Raw genomic sequence first — 14,819 nt, 5'->3', positions numbered from 1 at the left:
GTGTGTGAATGTGAGAGTGAATGGGTGGATGACTGGACGTGTAAAGCGCTTTGGGGTCCCTAGGCGGGACTAGTAAAAGCGCTATACAAATACAGGCCATTTACCATTTACCATTTATGGTGACGTTTAAGGTGGTTATACAAATTCGTAGTGTTAGCTTGTGGTGCTGCTACTATGGCAAAACACAGCTTGCAAATGATATCTTTTTGACTCTCATCGTCTTTTATAAAACCAAAAAACTTCCACATGGAGGAATGAGAACCTTTTCTTGGAATTAATTTTACAGTGGGGTTGTCATTCTCACTGCCGCCAGTGAGCTTTTCCTCTGCTGTCACTGTGTTTTCTCCCCTCAGGCAGTTTCTCTCACGTGCTCTCCGTTGTTTTTTCCCTGCCAGCTGGCTTCTGTATCACGTGGTATAAGGCTCCGCCCTTGTCATTTGTTGAGCAGGAAGAGTGAGCGCTTGTTTTCTTGCAGACTATGTGCCGGATCAAAATGCTGTACAATCGTCACCTTTTTTTTTTTTTTTTTAAATTGTTGTCGTTTAGAAATGAGATTGCACATAAGTATGAATTGAGATTGCGATTTTCTAATGATTAATTGTGCAGCCCTACAATACTGTTCAACTGATGCAACATTTGTATGCAGACAGAGGGGGTTGTAAGTAATCCAGAAAAGTTGGAACACCTTTTCTGTAGAAATTATTAGCGCCAGCATTCACAGCTTGATCAACCTCCATTGCTGCAGAACAGCTTTAAATTGTTAACCCAATTTGTGTTGTGTTAGAAAAAAAAAGCGTTTTTGTATCATTTGAAATGTACATTATTTTTCAGTTTTGGGTGAGCTTACCTTTTCTTTTCTTTTTTTTTTTGACCTCTGGCAGTTCACCACTTACCTTTGTCAACCTATTCAAGGGACTTGGAAAAATTGGGATGTTCTAAAACTTTTGACCGGTAGGCTCCTACTTCTTCACCGGGAACACGAGTTACAAATTCTTTTCATTGAGGTCTGGTTACAGATACAAAGCAAACGTAAAACTTTCACACATTTTGGTTTACAAGGTTACAAAACTCAGTTCACAACTACGCATTTGATTTACAAGTATAAAATATTTATGACCACAATTTGAGCCCATAGAAACCTGTCAATACTAACAGATGAACAAACATATAGGTTGGTGTTAGTATTTTTAGAAGATTGCTTGAAATGAAGAAAAATACACACAGAGCAGACATAAAAACATACATAAATCAGTCTTATTCCATAAGTACAATCACAGAGTGGTATTTACAGTTCTAGTCTTTGTTTCTATGTGTTTATGTGTTCAGGCCAATGATGCCTCAGGGAACATGTGGAACTGGCTGTACTTCATCCCTCTCATCATCATCGGCTCTTTCTTCATGCTCAACCTGGTGCTAGGTGTGCTGTCAGGGTGAGTACAAACTGTGAGGATGGTCTGAGATAAGAATTCCTAAAACTATTCCTTATATTTGAACCCAGATTTATCTTACCAATTCGCTGCACCTTGTTGGCTTACCAAAGATAAGATAAAATGGGGAAACAGAAATCTGTACTGGTTCATTGCTGCAAGTAGTTAAATATTCTTTGAGTCATACCATGTTGAGACAGGGCATGTTCTCACAAAGGATTTGTGTCTACCTGTGTGTTTAAACATACAAATTCTACATTTCAGTTGAGAATTTTTCAAGGCTGTAGACTATAACAAAGACATAACCACAGTGGCATTACCAATTCAATTCATTTTCAAATCAATTCAATAAAACTTTATTGATCCTGAAGGTCACCCCGAAGGAAATTGGGTTAAGGCTGCCCGACCTTTGCCAGAGCCATCTTTGTCAATGTCATTTTTAACTTAATTTCTGAAGCTCTTTTCAGTAACACAGCTTTAAAACATAATTGAATATGAGCATTAACACTAAAGATGCCTAGCTGAACTAGAATAGAACTATGCTTTCAGATAATTTAAAAATTCATCAGTAAATTTGTTGATTGTATTAAAGAGCCAGTGCAGAAATCTTGTGCGTCACATTTGAATGCAGGTCTGACAGTACCCCTTGCACTCTCTTCACATATCTTGCAAATTCAGAAGGATGGACCCACAGAGTTGCATTCATGTTAATTCCCCAGCTAAATGTTAAGGTGATTTTTTTAAGACATAGCACTGTGGATTGACTCTGTCCTTACTCTTAATGTAAACATTTCCCTCCTAATATCAAATCTACCTCACAGTTTCTTTTTGAAAACAAGACAGACTGTCCCTCAAAGACCCTAGTAATTTGTTGTTGTTGCAAAGTAATTGGCAGAATATTTTCTTACTCAACATTAATTCGTGTATATATTTGAATGCTATAATGTGTTGACTTCTTTTTTTTTACCTAAGTTGGACAGCAAGTCAGCATGCCAGAGTCATTCATTTGTTTGATTCACAATGGAGATGTTTTTTTAATGTCTTTTTCTAGTTTTGTGTTTTTATTCTTGCTGTTTTGTAAGTTCTGAAAGTAGGCAGGTTGAGGTATATCCGCAATGTGACTGAAACAGCTTAAAGCCATTTACACCATTTTTGTTTTTTAACCTGATCAAAGAAACATGTTTCAGTGGCTCATTTCCTTTCATTTCCACTCCTACAGTGTGGTTTCTAGTCACAAACAAGCAAGTTTAATTATCTCTCAAGGTAGAAAACTTCGGGGGGGCACAGACAAAAAACCCCAAAACAAACAAATCTTAAATATAGCCTCTTACCTGCATTTCTAGTCTAAACAGAAGAAAAGTTATTAAAAGAAAAAGACTTCCACCTGTACAAATACCAGGTCTGTTCTTTTAAAGGAAGATAGTAATTAAAATAATTAACTAGCTCTTCTACATGCTGAACACTTTATTACACAACAACAACAAGCATGGTCCAGTTTGTTTGTTTGTTTGTTTGTTTGTTAATTTATTTCAAACATGTAAACGATATACAGGTACATTTAGTAAAGAAAATAAGAGAGAGAAAAAATATACAAAAGTCAATACATTTCAGCCTGTCCAGTTGGAACCAGGATGTAAGCGGTGGCTCAGTCAGCCCCGACGCATTCAATCTCCAGCCAATGGCCAGCTACCTGGAGCTTACAAAGAAATAAAAACAAAGGAAAATGAACAGAACCCCGTCCAGGTACTGTGATCACTGGCAAAATTTGCTTGCCAATTCCTATCCTGTTTATTTACAGCAGCTGTAGTTGTATTAGTATAGTAGTATTAGTAGCATATTTGTACATTATATCACTAAAAACAATTTTGTGATGTAAGCTAAGTAATACAAGTGTTTCTTGCCGTGGCATACACTTTAAAATGGTAAGAACTTTGATGGAGATTACAATCACTTTGTTAGGTGCACATTGTTGTAAGGACAGTGCTTCACCAAAAAAACAAAAAGGCTGTATGAGAAGAGTGTTTTTAGACTTTTTTCCATTTAATTTCATTGTCTCTTGTTAATATCCGTTTATATTTTCCTAACATTTATACTTATCCTGTACATCGGTACTGTATAAGCGGAGATAAAGGCTTGACAAAAGCTTCCAGGGACACATAGCTCCTCTTTATGATTATGGTGTCTGTTTCCTGCCATAGAAACTGTCACATGGCTTTATAGTTACTTGTAACATGGAAGGTGACGAATGCTATCTGACATCGCCGTGCGGGGTTGTCATTGTTTAAAGAGCACAATCTGAGCCTCAGAGAATGCAGGAGACCCCCAGTGGAAGTCAGATCAATTCATTCAGTATGGGCAAGCTGGGATGAGCTATGACTGCAGTCAGAGTTGAAGCTACAACTATCTATTTTAGAAACTCTTTCATATCTCTTTTAGAATCTCTTTCATATCTCCATTTTGTCTAACTTATACTTGTGGTATGACCAAGCTGACAGTATCTCTTTTCCAAATAAAAAAAAAAGGAAAATTAGCTCCAACGGGATAGTTGGTTCTTTTTCCAAATTTTAAATAACAAGAATATCTCCACACTGCCAAATTCCTTGGAATCATCTTTTCAACAATGTCCTCATCATGTAATCATCAGGCCAGGGAGTGCTGTTTTAATGGTGACTTGTGTGACAAAGGAATCTGCTGTGATGCGAATAATGTTAATATCTGCACTCTCTTACCTGTCTGTGAAAGTTGGTTTTGGCCATAAAGCTGCTCCAGCAGGTGGACAGGTGGTTCACAGGGGGCAATGTAGCCCTAAAATATGTATGTATTTTAGGAAGGTGTGAAAAAATACTGTAAACAAAGAATACTTTCAAAAAATGAAAGTGGTAATCATTTGTTTTTGTCAATCAAAAACTGCAGTGAATGAACAAAAGCAAAATGTAAATCAAATTAATATTTTGTGTGACCACCCTTTACCTTCAAAACAGCATCAGTTCTTCTAGGTACACTTCTACACAGTTTTTGAAGGAACTCAGCTGGTATGTTGTTCCAGACATCTTGGAGAACTAACCACAGATCTCTTGTGGATGTAGGTTTCCTCACATCCTTCTTTCTCTTCATATAATCCCAGACCCAGTCGATGATGTTGAGCTTGGGTCTCTGTTGGGGCCATACAATCACTTCCAGTACTTCTAGTTCTTCTTTACACTGAAGATAGTTCTTAATGACTTTGGCTGTATGTTTGGGGTCACTGTCCTGCTGCGAAATACATTTGGGGCCAGGAAACAATCATTTATATTTCTGAAAGTATTATAGTGATTATACTGTAAAACAAATATTTTGTTTTGTTTTGTCTTGTTTTGTTTTTTTTAATGGAAGAACTGTGACTCGCTGACTCAGAGACTTATTCCCGTGAACAAAGCAAGACAATCAGAGATTGATGCAATTCAACTTGCAAGGGGAGCCGGTCGGATCAGGCTTTCGGTGCCGAAAGCGTCTCATCTGATCCCAGCCAACCCCAAAGTGTGTGTGTGTGTGTGTGTGTGACTTCCTACTGATCACAAACGGGTCATCTCCCCTTACCCCTGTATATGGCTCAACTCCTTTAACGATCCATCATATACAAGCATAGGCTATAAAGGGCAGGAAGTAAACATCCCTTACCAAATATGGAAACCAGAACCTTACATAGAATGTGCTTGCAGTTAAACAATATAACCTCCCCCACCATCCAACAGGCAGGGACACATGGAAACAAAAGAATGTCTTTGATCATGCAGTTTAAAACAAGGTCCACAGCTTTAAGTACAACAAAGACAACTTTTATCACAATCACCCTAACACTTTTCACTCAAAACCAAACTCTGCACCAGTGAAGCCCTTTATGAAAAAAAAAATATTTGAAAGTGCAAAACTTAAAACAAGAACTGGAAAAGACCAAAACTTCCTACCTGGAAATCGTAGTGAAGAAAAGCCAGGAGAACTCAGACTCAGAGAAAAACAGACTCCAACAAACAAACGAAGAGAAAATGGTACTGCAAGGTTCTGCAAGAGACAGGGAAAACAAAAAAAGAAAAAGAGTCCAATGTTACTGTAACAAACCCACAGCAGACCCCGGTGCACGTTCATGCTTTGCAGCATACTTTATTAATACTTTGACGGTTGCTGTACATCCACACCCAGAGCTGCAGCTCTCCTGCTGCCAGCTCAACATAACACACAACCAACAACCCCAAACACAGGACCCAGTACAATATTTAAGTCGGCAAGGCATGATTGCGGATGCCATGCAGGGAAGGCGGACGCACCTGGTACCTGCAGAGGGTCGGGCAAGTCCTGAGGAGTCAGCTGAATGGTAAGAATTAGAGATGGCACGATACCACTTTTTTTTGTCCAATACCGATATCATAAATTTGGATATCTGCCGATACCGATATGACTCCCATATAGTGTATTTTTTAATCAATAAAACTGTTTTTTAATATCTTGCTGCATTTTGTATAAGTTCATACTCAAGTTTTAAAAAACAAAACACTAAAGCTATTCTCTTATACCTGTATGCAAAAAATACACTGCACCCAAACTATTTCATAGTTCAGCAATACTGATCAATTTAATAAACTTAAACCTACACCATCCTCCCTATTCTGGTATTTTAAAGAGTACTAAGCAGAAATATTAAACAGCTTAACTAATAGGATTGCCCACTCCCAGCAAAAAAAAAAAAAAATAGAGAACCACCCTCCGCCTTGTGATGCTTAATTGACGTAATTTTAAACTTTAATGCACGTGTTAAAAAAAAAAATGCATGGAAATTAATTGTATTTCTACAATAATTAAATAGATTCAACATCTTTCTTCAAATGAATTGCAGACTGCACAGATGATACCTTCCCAAAGGAAAAAGTTCTGTAGCTTAATAGGGTATATATTAGACTTAATAGTTACTATATACAGTATGGACCATACATTTTACATCAGATTAAAACTTTGGGTGCAAGATTCGGATATTTATTAATTAAAAGCTAGACATTTTAAATGAGAATAAGAAAGAAAAATATTTCTTTGTATCCCCCTTTTCCCTGTTAATGCCCTACCTGCCCCCCTGGCAAAACTTTGCTAGACCCGCGCCTGCACAGTTACCAGCCATCAGCTACGTAGAAAAGGATCCTGGTGTAGAAAGTAATATTAAATAAATTCTAACAATAGCTTATCAAGCTTAAACGTGCTGGTGTTGTTCAGCTGCTGCCTTCTTCTCTCTGGTGCAAAGTGGGCCAAAAACAAACAAGAGAGTCGGGAATTGCGACAGAAAAGCCGATCATTAATCAGTTTCATGATTGAAGTAGCAAAAGGAGCGGGAGGGAGAGAGAAGAGGCAGTTGCTCCATATATCGGTTGTTAAGCTTAACGTGGGAATGCTTTACAAACATTCAGAAATGAACTTACACACTTGCTTTACTTCTCTCTGGGATAACTTTCTCGGAGATGAAATGCCGGTTTGGTAGCAAGGCTCCAAATGCTCAACCAGACCACTGAGAGGTCTCGCACACCACAGCCACTCTATCATGTGACGCATACTGCTCTGTAAGGTCATGAGTTGAATTACGCCATGTCGCAAGTTTTGTGAGGTGCTTTTGTGATATTTAATGGATCAGATTACATTTTTATTTCTCTCCAATATCCAGTAATTCCAGGAAGTAATAAAGTAATAAAGGAAGTAATAAAAATATGATATTCATAAAAATATGATATTCATAAAAATATGCTAGTTCATAGCTCATTGCTTTTCCCCCCTAAAAAAGAACTAATTGATTATTTAAGTTTTTTATATATCAAATAGCATTCTTTTATTTTTTAATCCATTAAAAAATAAAAGTTTTTATTTTTTTTATGCTTAAAAAACGCCATCTGGTGGTGGGTCAGCGTATGTGTGTGTGTGCGCGAGTGCGCATGCCCGAGGCTGTGTGTCTGGGCGCGCGCGTGGGCGCGCCTGTGTCTCCGGACCTTGCTGTGTGTCTCGGTCTCCGTGCTTATGTGTGAAAATGTGTTAAACCATAGTAAAACTGCTTAGTTAAACTTTTGCTGCTTTTGTAACGTTCAGTATGGCCAGAAATACAGCCTGCATGCCTTGGGGCAAAACTTTATTTCAATTTATATGCATTTGTTTAATCCGGACAAGGAGATTTAGAATAAAACTCAGAATCGTGAAAAAAAAAATAAAAATAAAATAAAACTCTCGCGATCCCCGAAAAACGCACTCCCAACATAAAAAACTCTTTTCTCCAAAAAAACCCCTGGTAGGTACCCCTCTATTCCCAAAACCTAATATTCGAAAACAGGGGAAAAATCCTGAAAAAATCCTTAGTCTCCCTGCAGCTCCCACCCCGATCCTCCGCGGAGTAAAGGCAAAACTCCTTAAAAAAATCCTCCGCGTTTTCTCCAAAACACCTGAAAAAACCTTACTCGTTTTTCTCAAATTCACCCCGATCTTTAGACTAAATAACCAGGGAAAAACTCCTGAAAACCCTGCTAGCTACCCCTCTATTCCCAAAACCTTATATTCGAAAACAGGGGAAAAATCCTGAAAAATCCTTAGTCTTTTTTCTTCAAACCAGCCCTCTTACCAGCTCCGTCTAAAATTCAGCAAAGCCTAAATTCTCCCTTTGCTCTTAATCGAACCGGGCTGCAGCCGCAGCCAGCGCACAATTTTTCCTTCTTGATCGCTCCACATCTGCTGCTTAATGATTCTGGCTCTTCGTTCGAAATTTGCGCTGGAGACCAACTCCGCCTCGCAGGCGTGCCTAACTTCGCACCGCTGCCAATCACATAACAATGGGGCGGCTCCCTTCGCACCCCGGTTAGCCAATCGGCTGCAGGTCCGATGGAGGAGAGATTCAGGCTCAACACCGGTGGGCTTTGGGGCTATGTTTTCAGCCTTAGAGAGAACGAAATCTATTTCTACCAGCTAAAAGTGGGTGAAAGTTTTGGTCACACCGCGGATCGCCTTTACTTTGTCTGATTGGGGTGTTTTGAGCCTCATCGCTACGCCCGAAGTACAGAAGAGCCTGCGGGAAACGAGCTCACAACAACCACGAACCAGGGATCAACAACTGCCGTCGCTTTCCCTATGTGCATATCCTTCGGTAAGTGTTACTCTTGCATTTTCCTTTTTACCATTCTGTCAATCCTTTCATTTTAAAAAAATATCACAATGGTTTGTAACACGTACAATACACCATCTGTCCATCCATTCGCTTCCGCTTATCCTTTTTTTTAGGCTCGCGCGGTGCGCTGGAGCCTATCCCATGTACAATACACTTTAAAATATATATAAGCTCCACTTTAACTCCCGTAAAAGTTTATACATTACATACATTACATTACATCTACATCACCTATCATGGCATCATCAGGTATCTCATATCATCTTGTAATTGTTATGTTATGCTCCTTTGATATTTTGCTAGTTTGCGTGTTTTAAAACTCTTTTTGTTTTTCTTTATATTTTTAGACTCTGATTTAAGCCAGACGTGTTAACCTGATCCCTGCCAAACACCAGCTCTGCGTGGATTTTGACCGCGAGTGACTGGATGTTGTTTCCGGCCTGAGGTTGCCTGAAATGCCGTGAGGCTCGTTTGAAAGATTGCGCCTGAGGCGTGCCTACCTTTAGCTGCCACCAGTGAGATATCAGAGCCGGGCTCCACATATCCAATCAGGAGCACGAGCAAGACAGCTTTTTGCAGACTCTCCAGAAATATACAAGTCCTTACCAGCTGCTCTGCAACCCAGTGTTTCTGGTCCCCTCACCAACATCGCTTTTTGAGATATTTTTTATGAACCACCAAAAGAGCCATTTTACCCCCCAGTACAGAAGACTGGATCTGAGGGCAGCAGCGGGGACAAATGATTGTAATGAAGCGAAGGACATTTCATGGCTTAGATAATCGTGAGTTATTGTGTCTTATGGTGAAAAGTACATAGTTTTGCAAGAGGCATACAAGCACTGTGGAAAAAGTAATCATAAAACTATGTTTGTGAACACTCTGCTCCCTACGTTATGCTTTAAAAAATGTGATACATGTGATGTGATCGTGAAAGAACATGATTTTTTTTTTTTAACTTTTATTCTTATGCTTTTAAAACTATGTCAGATTATCCGTACGTATTTGTATGTTATGTTTTTCTTACACCATGTGTAATTTTTATAGACACCTTGTTCATTGTATCAATGTGTAATTATGTATCTTTGATAAATAAATAAAATATTTAATCTTGTATTTGTGTACTTTCTGCTGATTTAATAAAAAATTAGTCACATATCGCTCTGATAAACACAGATGGCTGAAAGAAATGTTTGATGGGACAAAGGAAACAAGTGTCTCGCTGCTAAACTTTTAAGTCACCATGGTTTAAATGAGAAAATGCCACTAGGAAACTAGCAGCCCTTTTATGTAAAACATGAAAAACTCCATATCAGTGATATCTACAAAGGTGTGCTCATTTCTTTGTTATGGTACTTTACTGTTCCAATGAAACAAAAAGAAAATCTCATTTTACCAGGTACATTTTTCGGCCATCCTGACCTATTTTCAGGGGCAAGAATGTTGATGTTAGACTGTGTTTTAAATCAGGTTGTGATCTTAAACTAACTATCACAGCACTGATTTTACTGATTACAGTTGTAATCTCAATTAGAATACCAAACTGGCTTTTCTCCAGTCAGTGTTATGGTGAAATTTAACTTGTTCTTTTGTGTAATTGCACATGGCCCATCACAGGACCCCTTAGTAAGCTGTAAAGCATAAGTTTGCAATTCACTTTTGTCAGAAAACTTCACAGTATGAGAAGTTACAGCACAGTTTCTCCAAGTGTGTGCTTCTTTTTCAGTCAGCGTGCTTTTAGAGCATCTGCATTAGCTCACACAGCTTGCTAGGTCGAGCTTGGCTCGAGGAAATTAAATTGGACTGGGGTGAAGTGAAAAACAGTCGTAACAACAGAAAGCTGCACAAGTCAAAACAACAGAAAAAACACTTCAGCAAATGTTAAGTAAACATGAGAATGTATTCAAAGAGGAGTTGGGCACCCTGAAAGGAATGAAAGCTGCTATTCATGTGAAAAGTGATGCCACCCCACGCTTCTTCCATCCACGTTCTGTCCCCTTTGCTATGCGAGCAAAAGTCGACGAGGAAATAGACGGACTGTTGAAAGAAGGCATCATCTCGCCAGTGAAATATGCGGAATGGGCGGCACCAGTAGTGCCACTCCTGAAGCCCACAGGGACAATAAGACTGTGTGGGGATTACAAGCTTACTGTAAATACCGTGGCTTCACTGGAGCAGTACCCCATACCCAGAATGGAGGACTTGTTTGCCACACTGTCCGGGGGTAAGCAGTTCTCAAAATTAGACATGAGCCACGCTTACCAGCAAATCCTCTTGGATGACGAATCGAAAAAGTACGTGACAGTAAACACATCTCGGGCGCTGTTCACGTATAACAGATTGCCTTTTGGAGTGGCCTCTGCTCCAGCAATATTCCAGAAGACCATGGAAAGTCTTTTGAAGGGGATACATCACGTAGCGGTGTATTTAGATGACATCTTAGTGACTGGAGTGGATGAGGTATCCATCTACAGAACCTGGATGAGGTGTTGACCCGGTTGGAGGAAGCTGGGTTGCGGTTAAAGAGGTGCAAGTGTGCCTTCATGCAAGAGAAAGTGGAGTATTTGGGGCACATAGTGGACGCCCAGGGGCTCCAGCCAGTGGAAAAGAACGTTAAAGCAATCATGGATGCACCTACCCCCACAAATGTCACTGAACTGAAAGCATACTTAGGTTTGCTAAATTACTACAACAAATTCCTTCCAAATCTGGCAACCCTGTTGGCACCCTTACATGAACTTTTGAGACACGAGGTACGGTGGACATGGCAAAAGAGACAAGAGGAAGCATTCCAGAAATCCAAGAACCTGTTGAACTCAGCAGAGGTGTTAGTTCATTATTCTGCTGACCGTGAGTTGGTTCTCTCATGTGATGCATCCCCATACGGCGTAGGCGCCGTATTGTCACATAAGATGGAGGATGGAAGCGAGAGACCTTTGGGGTTCATGTCACGCACACTCTCTCCTGCTGAGAAAAAGTATTCTCAGCTTGACAAAGAAGGTTTAGCTGTGATATTTGGCATCAAGAAATTTCACAAATACTTGTATGGCCGAGTTTTCACGATTTACACAGATCATAAACCCCTTATCTCACTGTTCAATGAAAAGAAGCCTATACCTCAGATGGGCTCACCAAGAGTACAAAGATGGGCCGTGACATTGAGTGCTTACGAGTACAACATCAGGTACAAGCCAGGAAAACACCATAAAAATGCGGATGTGCTCAGCCGGTTGCCGGTACCAGACACCTGAGCAAGAGATGGCTGAGCAGGTTTTGATGATGGATGTACTGGATGACACATTAGTGGACACTGCACAGATCAAACGATGGACAGCTAAGAATGTCTTGCTGTCGCAAGTCCACGAGTACACCTTAAAAGGCTGGCCAACTCAGACCGATACCTGTTTAAAGCCGTATCGACAGAGAAAGCTGGAAGTAGCGTGAGTAGCTTAATGTTGTTCGTGTGTAATTTACGTTGAGTAGGCTAACCACGTTCTTACATTAATGCATGTAAGGTGAACTAGCAAACATCATCATAGGTACATGCGGCTGTCTTCTTGTTTGATGGCAGATACTCCCTTCACCCTGGCCAAAAAGGCTAAAATGACCAAAGAAAAAGTGGAAAACAGTTAAACATGAGAGGTTTTTGGACAAAGTTTGTGGTTTTTCCATTGTTTAAGCACTGCTTCCAGCCAAGAGTGATACCATATATGCCCCATAGCTGCAGAAAAGGCTAACATTGTTATCTTTTTACAAAAAAACAGCTGAACATTAGAGGTTTTTGGACCAACTTTGTGTTCTCTATTCTTTAAGCACTGGTTTGAGCACCGTTTAAGCACCGGCACCATTTCAAAAGTACCGGTTTGGCACTGGTATCAGATAAAACCTAAACGATACCCATCCCTACAAAAAACCAAATGAACAATTGCAGTATTCTTTGACTAAACTTAAAAATGTCAAGAATGTTGGTAAAGTTTTTTTTACACTTGCTGTTAAAGACTTATCCTTGAATATGTACCTTATATTTGCATACCAGTGGCATTTGGTGACTTAAAAAACTATGTTAAGTATATAACAATATAAATTCAAACAGTTTAAAAGTTACTATTATTTTAATTAAAATAAAAATTTATTAATTTAAATTAATGTCGCAAGAGAATTTAATTGAATAAAATTCTTCAATTAAATGTTATTTATATAGCACACAGCAACAGTTGCCTCAGTGCGCTTTATAATGAAAGTGCCTACAATAATACAGAGAAAACCCCAACAATCATTAGCAGAGCACTATGAGGAAGTGTTTAGATGACAGTTGGAAGGAAAAAGTCTCTTTAGCAGGAAGAAACCTCCAGCAGAACCAGGCTCAGGAAGGGGCAGCCATCTGCTGCAACAAGTTGGGGATGAGTCTATGAAGACATGACAAAGACATGCTGTGGAACTCAGCCAGAGATTAATAATAACTAATAATTAAATGCAGAGAATTGTATAAACACACAGTGGTGTTTTTGTGTAGCTTATCTGCGTAGCAATTTAATACAGCCAGAGAAACAGGGTGGTTGGGTGATGGTAAGGACGAAGCATAGTCTTAAACAGAAACCCCTGGTCCATGACAAAGCTGTTCATGTGTCTAACTGCTTTCCCCCACTCGGCAACACAGCCGCTGGGGATCAAACTCTGGTAATTAGTGATTCTGTTCTGAGACATGTGAAGCGAGAGACACCAGTAACCATAGTCAGTTGTCTTCCAGGGGTCAGAGCAGGCGACATTGAGGGAAATTTAAAACTGCTGGCTAAGGCTAAATGTAAATTCAGTAAATTTAATCACATTGGCAGTTATGACACCCATTTACAATTGGAGGTCACTAAAATTAATATTGAATTAATATTGTGTGTAACTTTGCCAAAGCAATTTTGGACTCTGCGGTTTTCTCTTGTATGTGAGGAGCAGGATTTTGAATTAAATTCTGGATTTAACAGGGAACCAATGAAGGGAAGCCGATATAGGAGAAATACACTCTCTTTCTAGTCCCTGTCAGTACTCTTGTTGCAGCATTTTGGATTAACTGAAGGCTTTTCAGGGAGTTTTTAGGACATCCTGATAATATTGAATTACAGTAGTCCAGCCTGGAAGTGATAAATGCATGAATTAGTTTTTTAGCGTCACTCTGAGACAGGATATTTCTAATTTTAGAGATATATTCAGGTGACCCTGAATCCTCTCTTAGTTATCTGCAATAGGCGTAGACTGCTGGGGGATTCCCATGATGCATTGAGTATTTCTTCTTCAGTCATCTTTTTCACTTATTAGACCTATCTGCAGTGAATCACACTTGGTTATTAATCTCTGGCTGTCTTCCACAGCATGTTTTGTATCCGTATTCCTTCTCTTTCTCCAACCGGTCGTGGCAGATGGCCCTGCACCTCCCCGAGTATGGTTCCTCCCCACTGTCACCAAAGTGATTGCTCATAGGGGATCATATGATGGGTTTTTCTCTGTGTGTATTATTGTATGGTCTACCTTACAATATAAAGTGCATTGAGGTGCTCTTGTTGTGATTTGGCGCTGTATAAATAAAATTGAATTGAATTGAAGTCTAACTATAGTTAGACTACTTTACCAATTTGAAATTGTTGGTTAAACCTGCACTTATTCAATTTGCCTGTTATATTCAAAAGGACATAACACGAGTTCCACTGCCTATGATTAAAATTTTCATATTAATGTGGTAAATAGGTGATTAAAAGTTTCTTACATCACACATTGTCTAAGGAGCTTGGAAAGAAAAGCGTCTGGACTTCTTTAAGTTGCTTCAAGCTAGGGCTGCTCAATTAATCAAATTTTAATCTCGATTACGATCTGGGCTTTCAATGATCATTAAAAATGACTGAGCCGATTATTAGCACTTCCCTCGTGCTTTACTCTCGTGCTGCTCCGTGTAGCAAATCGAGCGCACCTCTCTGCATTTCTAACACGCGTCACAACAATTAAGAGGACCCGAGGGAAGCTCGTAAAGCTAAGCAGAAGTTATTTGTAGAGGAGAGTGACTGCCGTTGGTTGAAAAGAGAGGTAAAAAAAACCCTTCAGTGGTGTGGAAACATTATGGGTTCGCGGAGTCAGACGTGGATCAACTAAACATAGTGTGTAAACTTTGCTACAGTGTCGTAGCTGCACCACAGAGCAACACTGCAAAGTTCACTAAACATAGACAGGGCTCGCAAAATCGCTAGCCCAACGTCCCG

The 14,819-nt window shown here is 39.5% G+C and overlaps 1 protein-coding gene across 1 annotated transcript in view; it reads left to right on the top strand.

Moving 5' to 3' along the window:
- The first annotated feature begins 886 nt into the window (after window positions 1–886).
- The window catches only part of LOC148102245 (voltage-dependent N-type calcium channel subunit alpha-1B-like), a 224,611-nt gene continuing 210,678 nt past the window's right edge, over window positions 887–14,819 (top strand). Inside the window, exons 1-2 of the mRNA XM_087842717.1 lie at window positions 887–951; window positions 1,327–1,430. Coding sequence (XP_087698843.1) covers window positions 1,348–1,430 — 83 coding nt within the window. The 5' untranslated portion in view covers window positions 887–951; window positions 1,327–1,347. The remainder of the gene's footprint in view (window positions 952–1,326; window positions 1,431–14,819) is intronic.

The sequence above is a fragment of the Neolamprologus brichardi genome, chromosome 7 (assembly GCF_056152115.1).
Source record: "Neolamprologus brichardi isolate AB-2024 chromosome 7, ASM5615211v1, whole genome shotgun sequence".
Taxonomy (NCBI): Eukaryota; Metazoa; Chordata; class Actinopteri; order Cichliformes; family Cichlidae; genus Neolamprologus; species Neolamprologus brichardi.
Note: the sequence above shows the minus strand (reverse complement) of the source record. Positions and strands in the feature narration are given on the sequence as shown.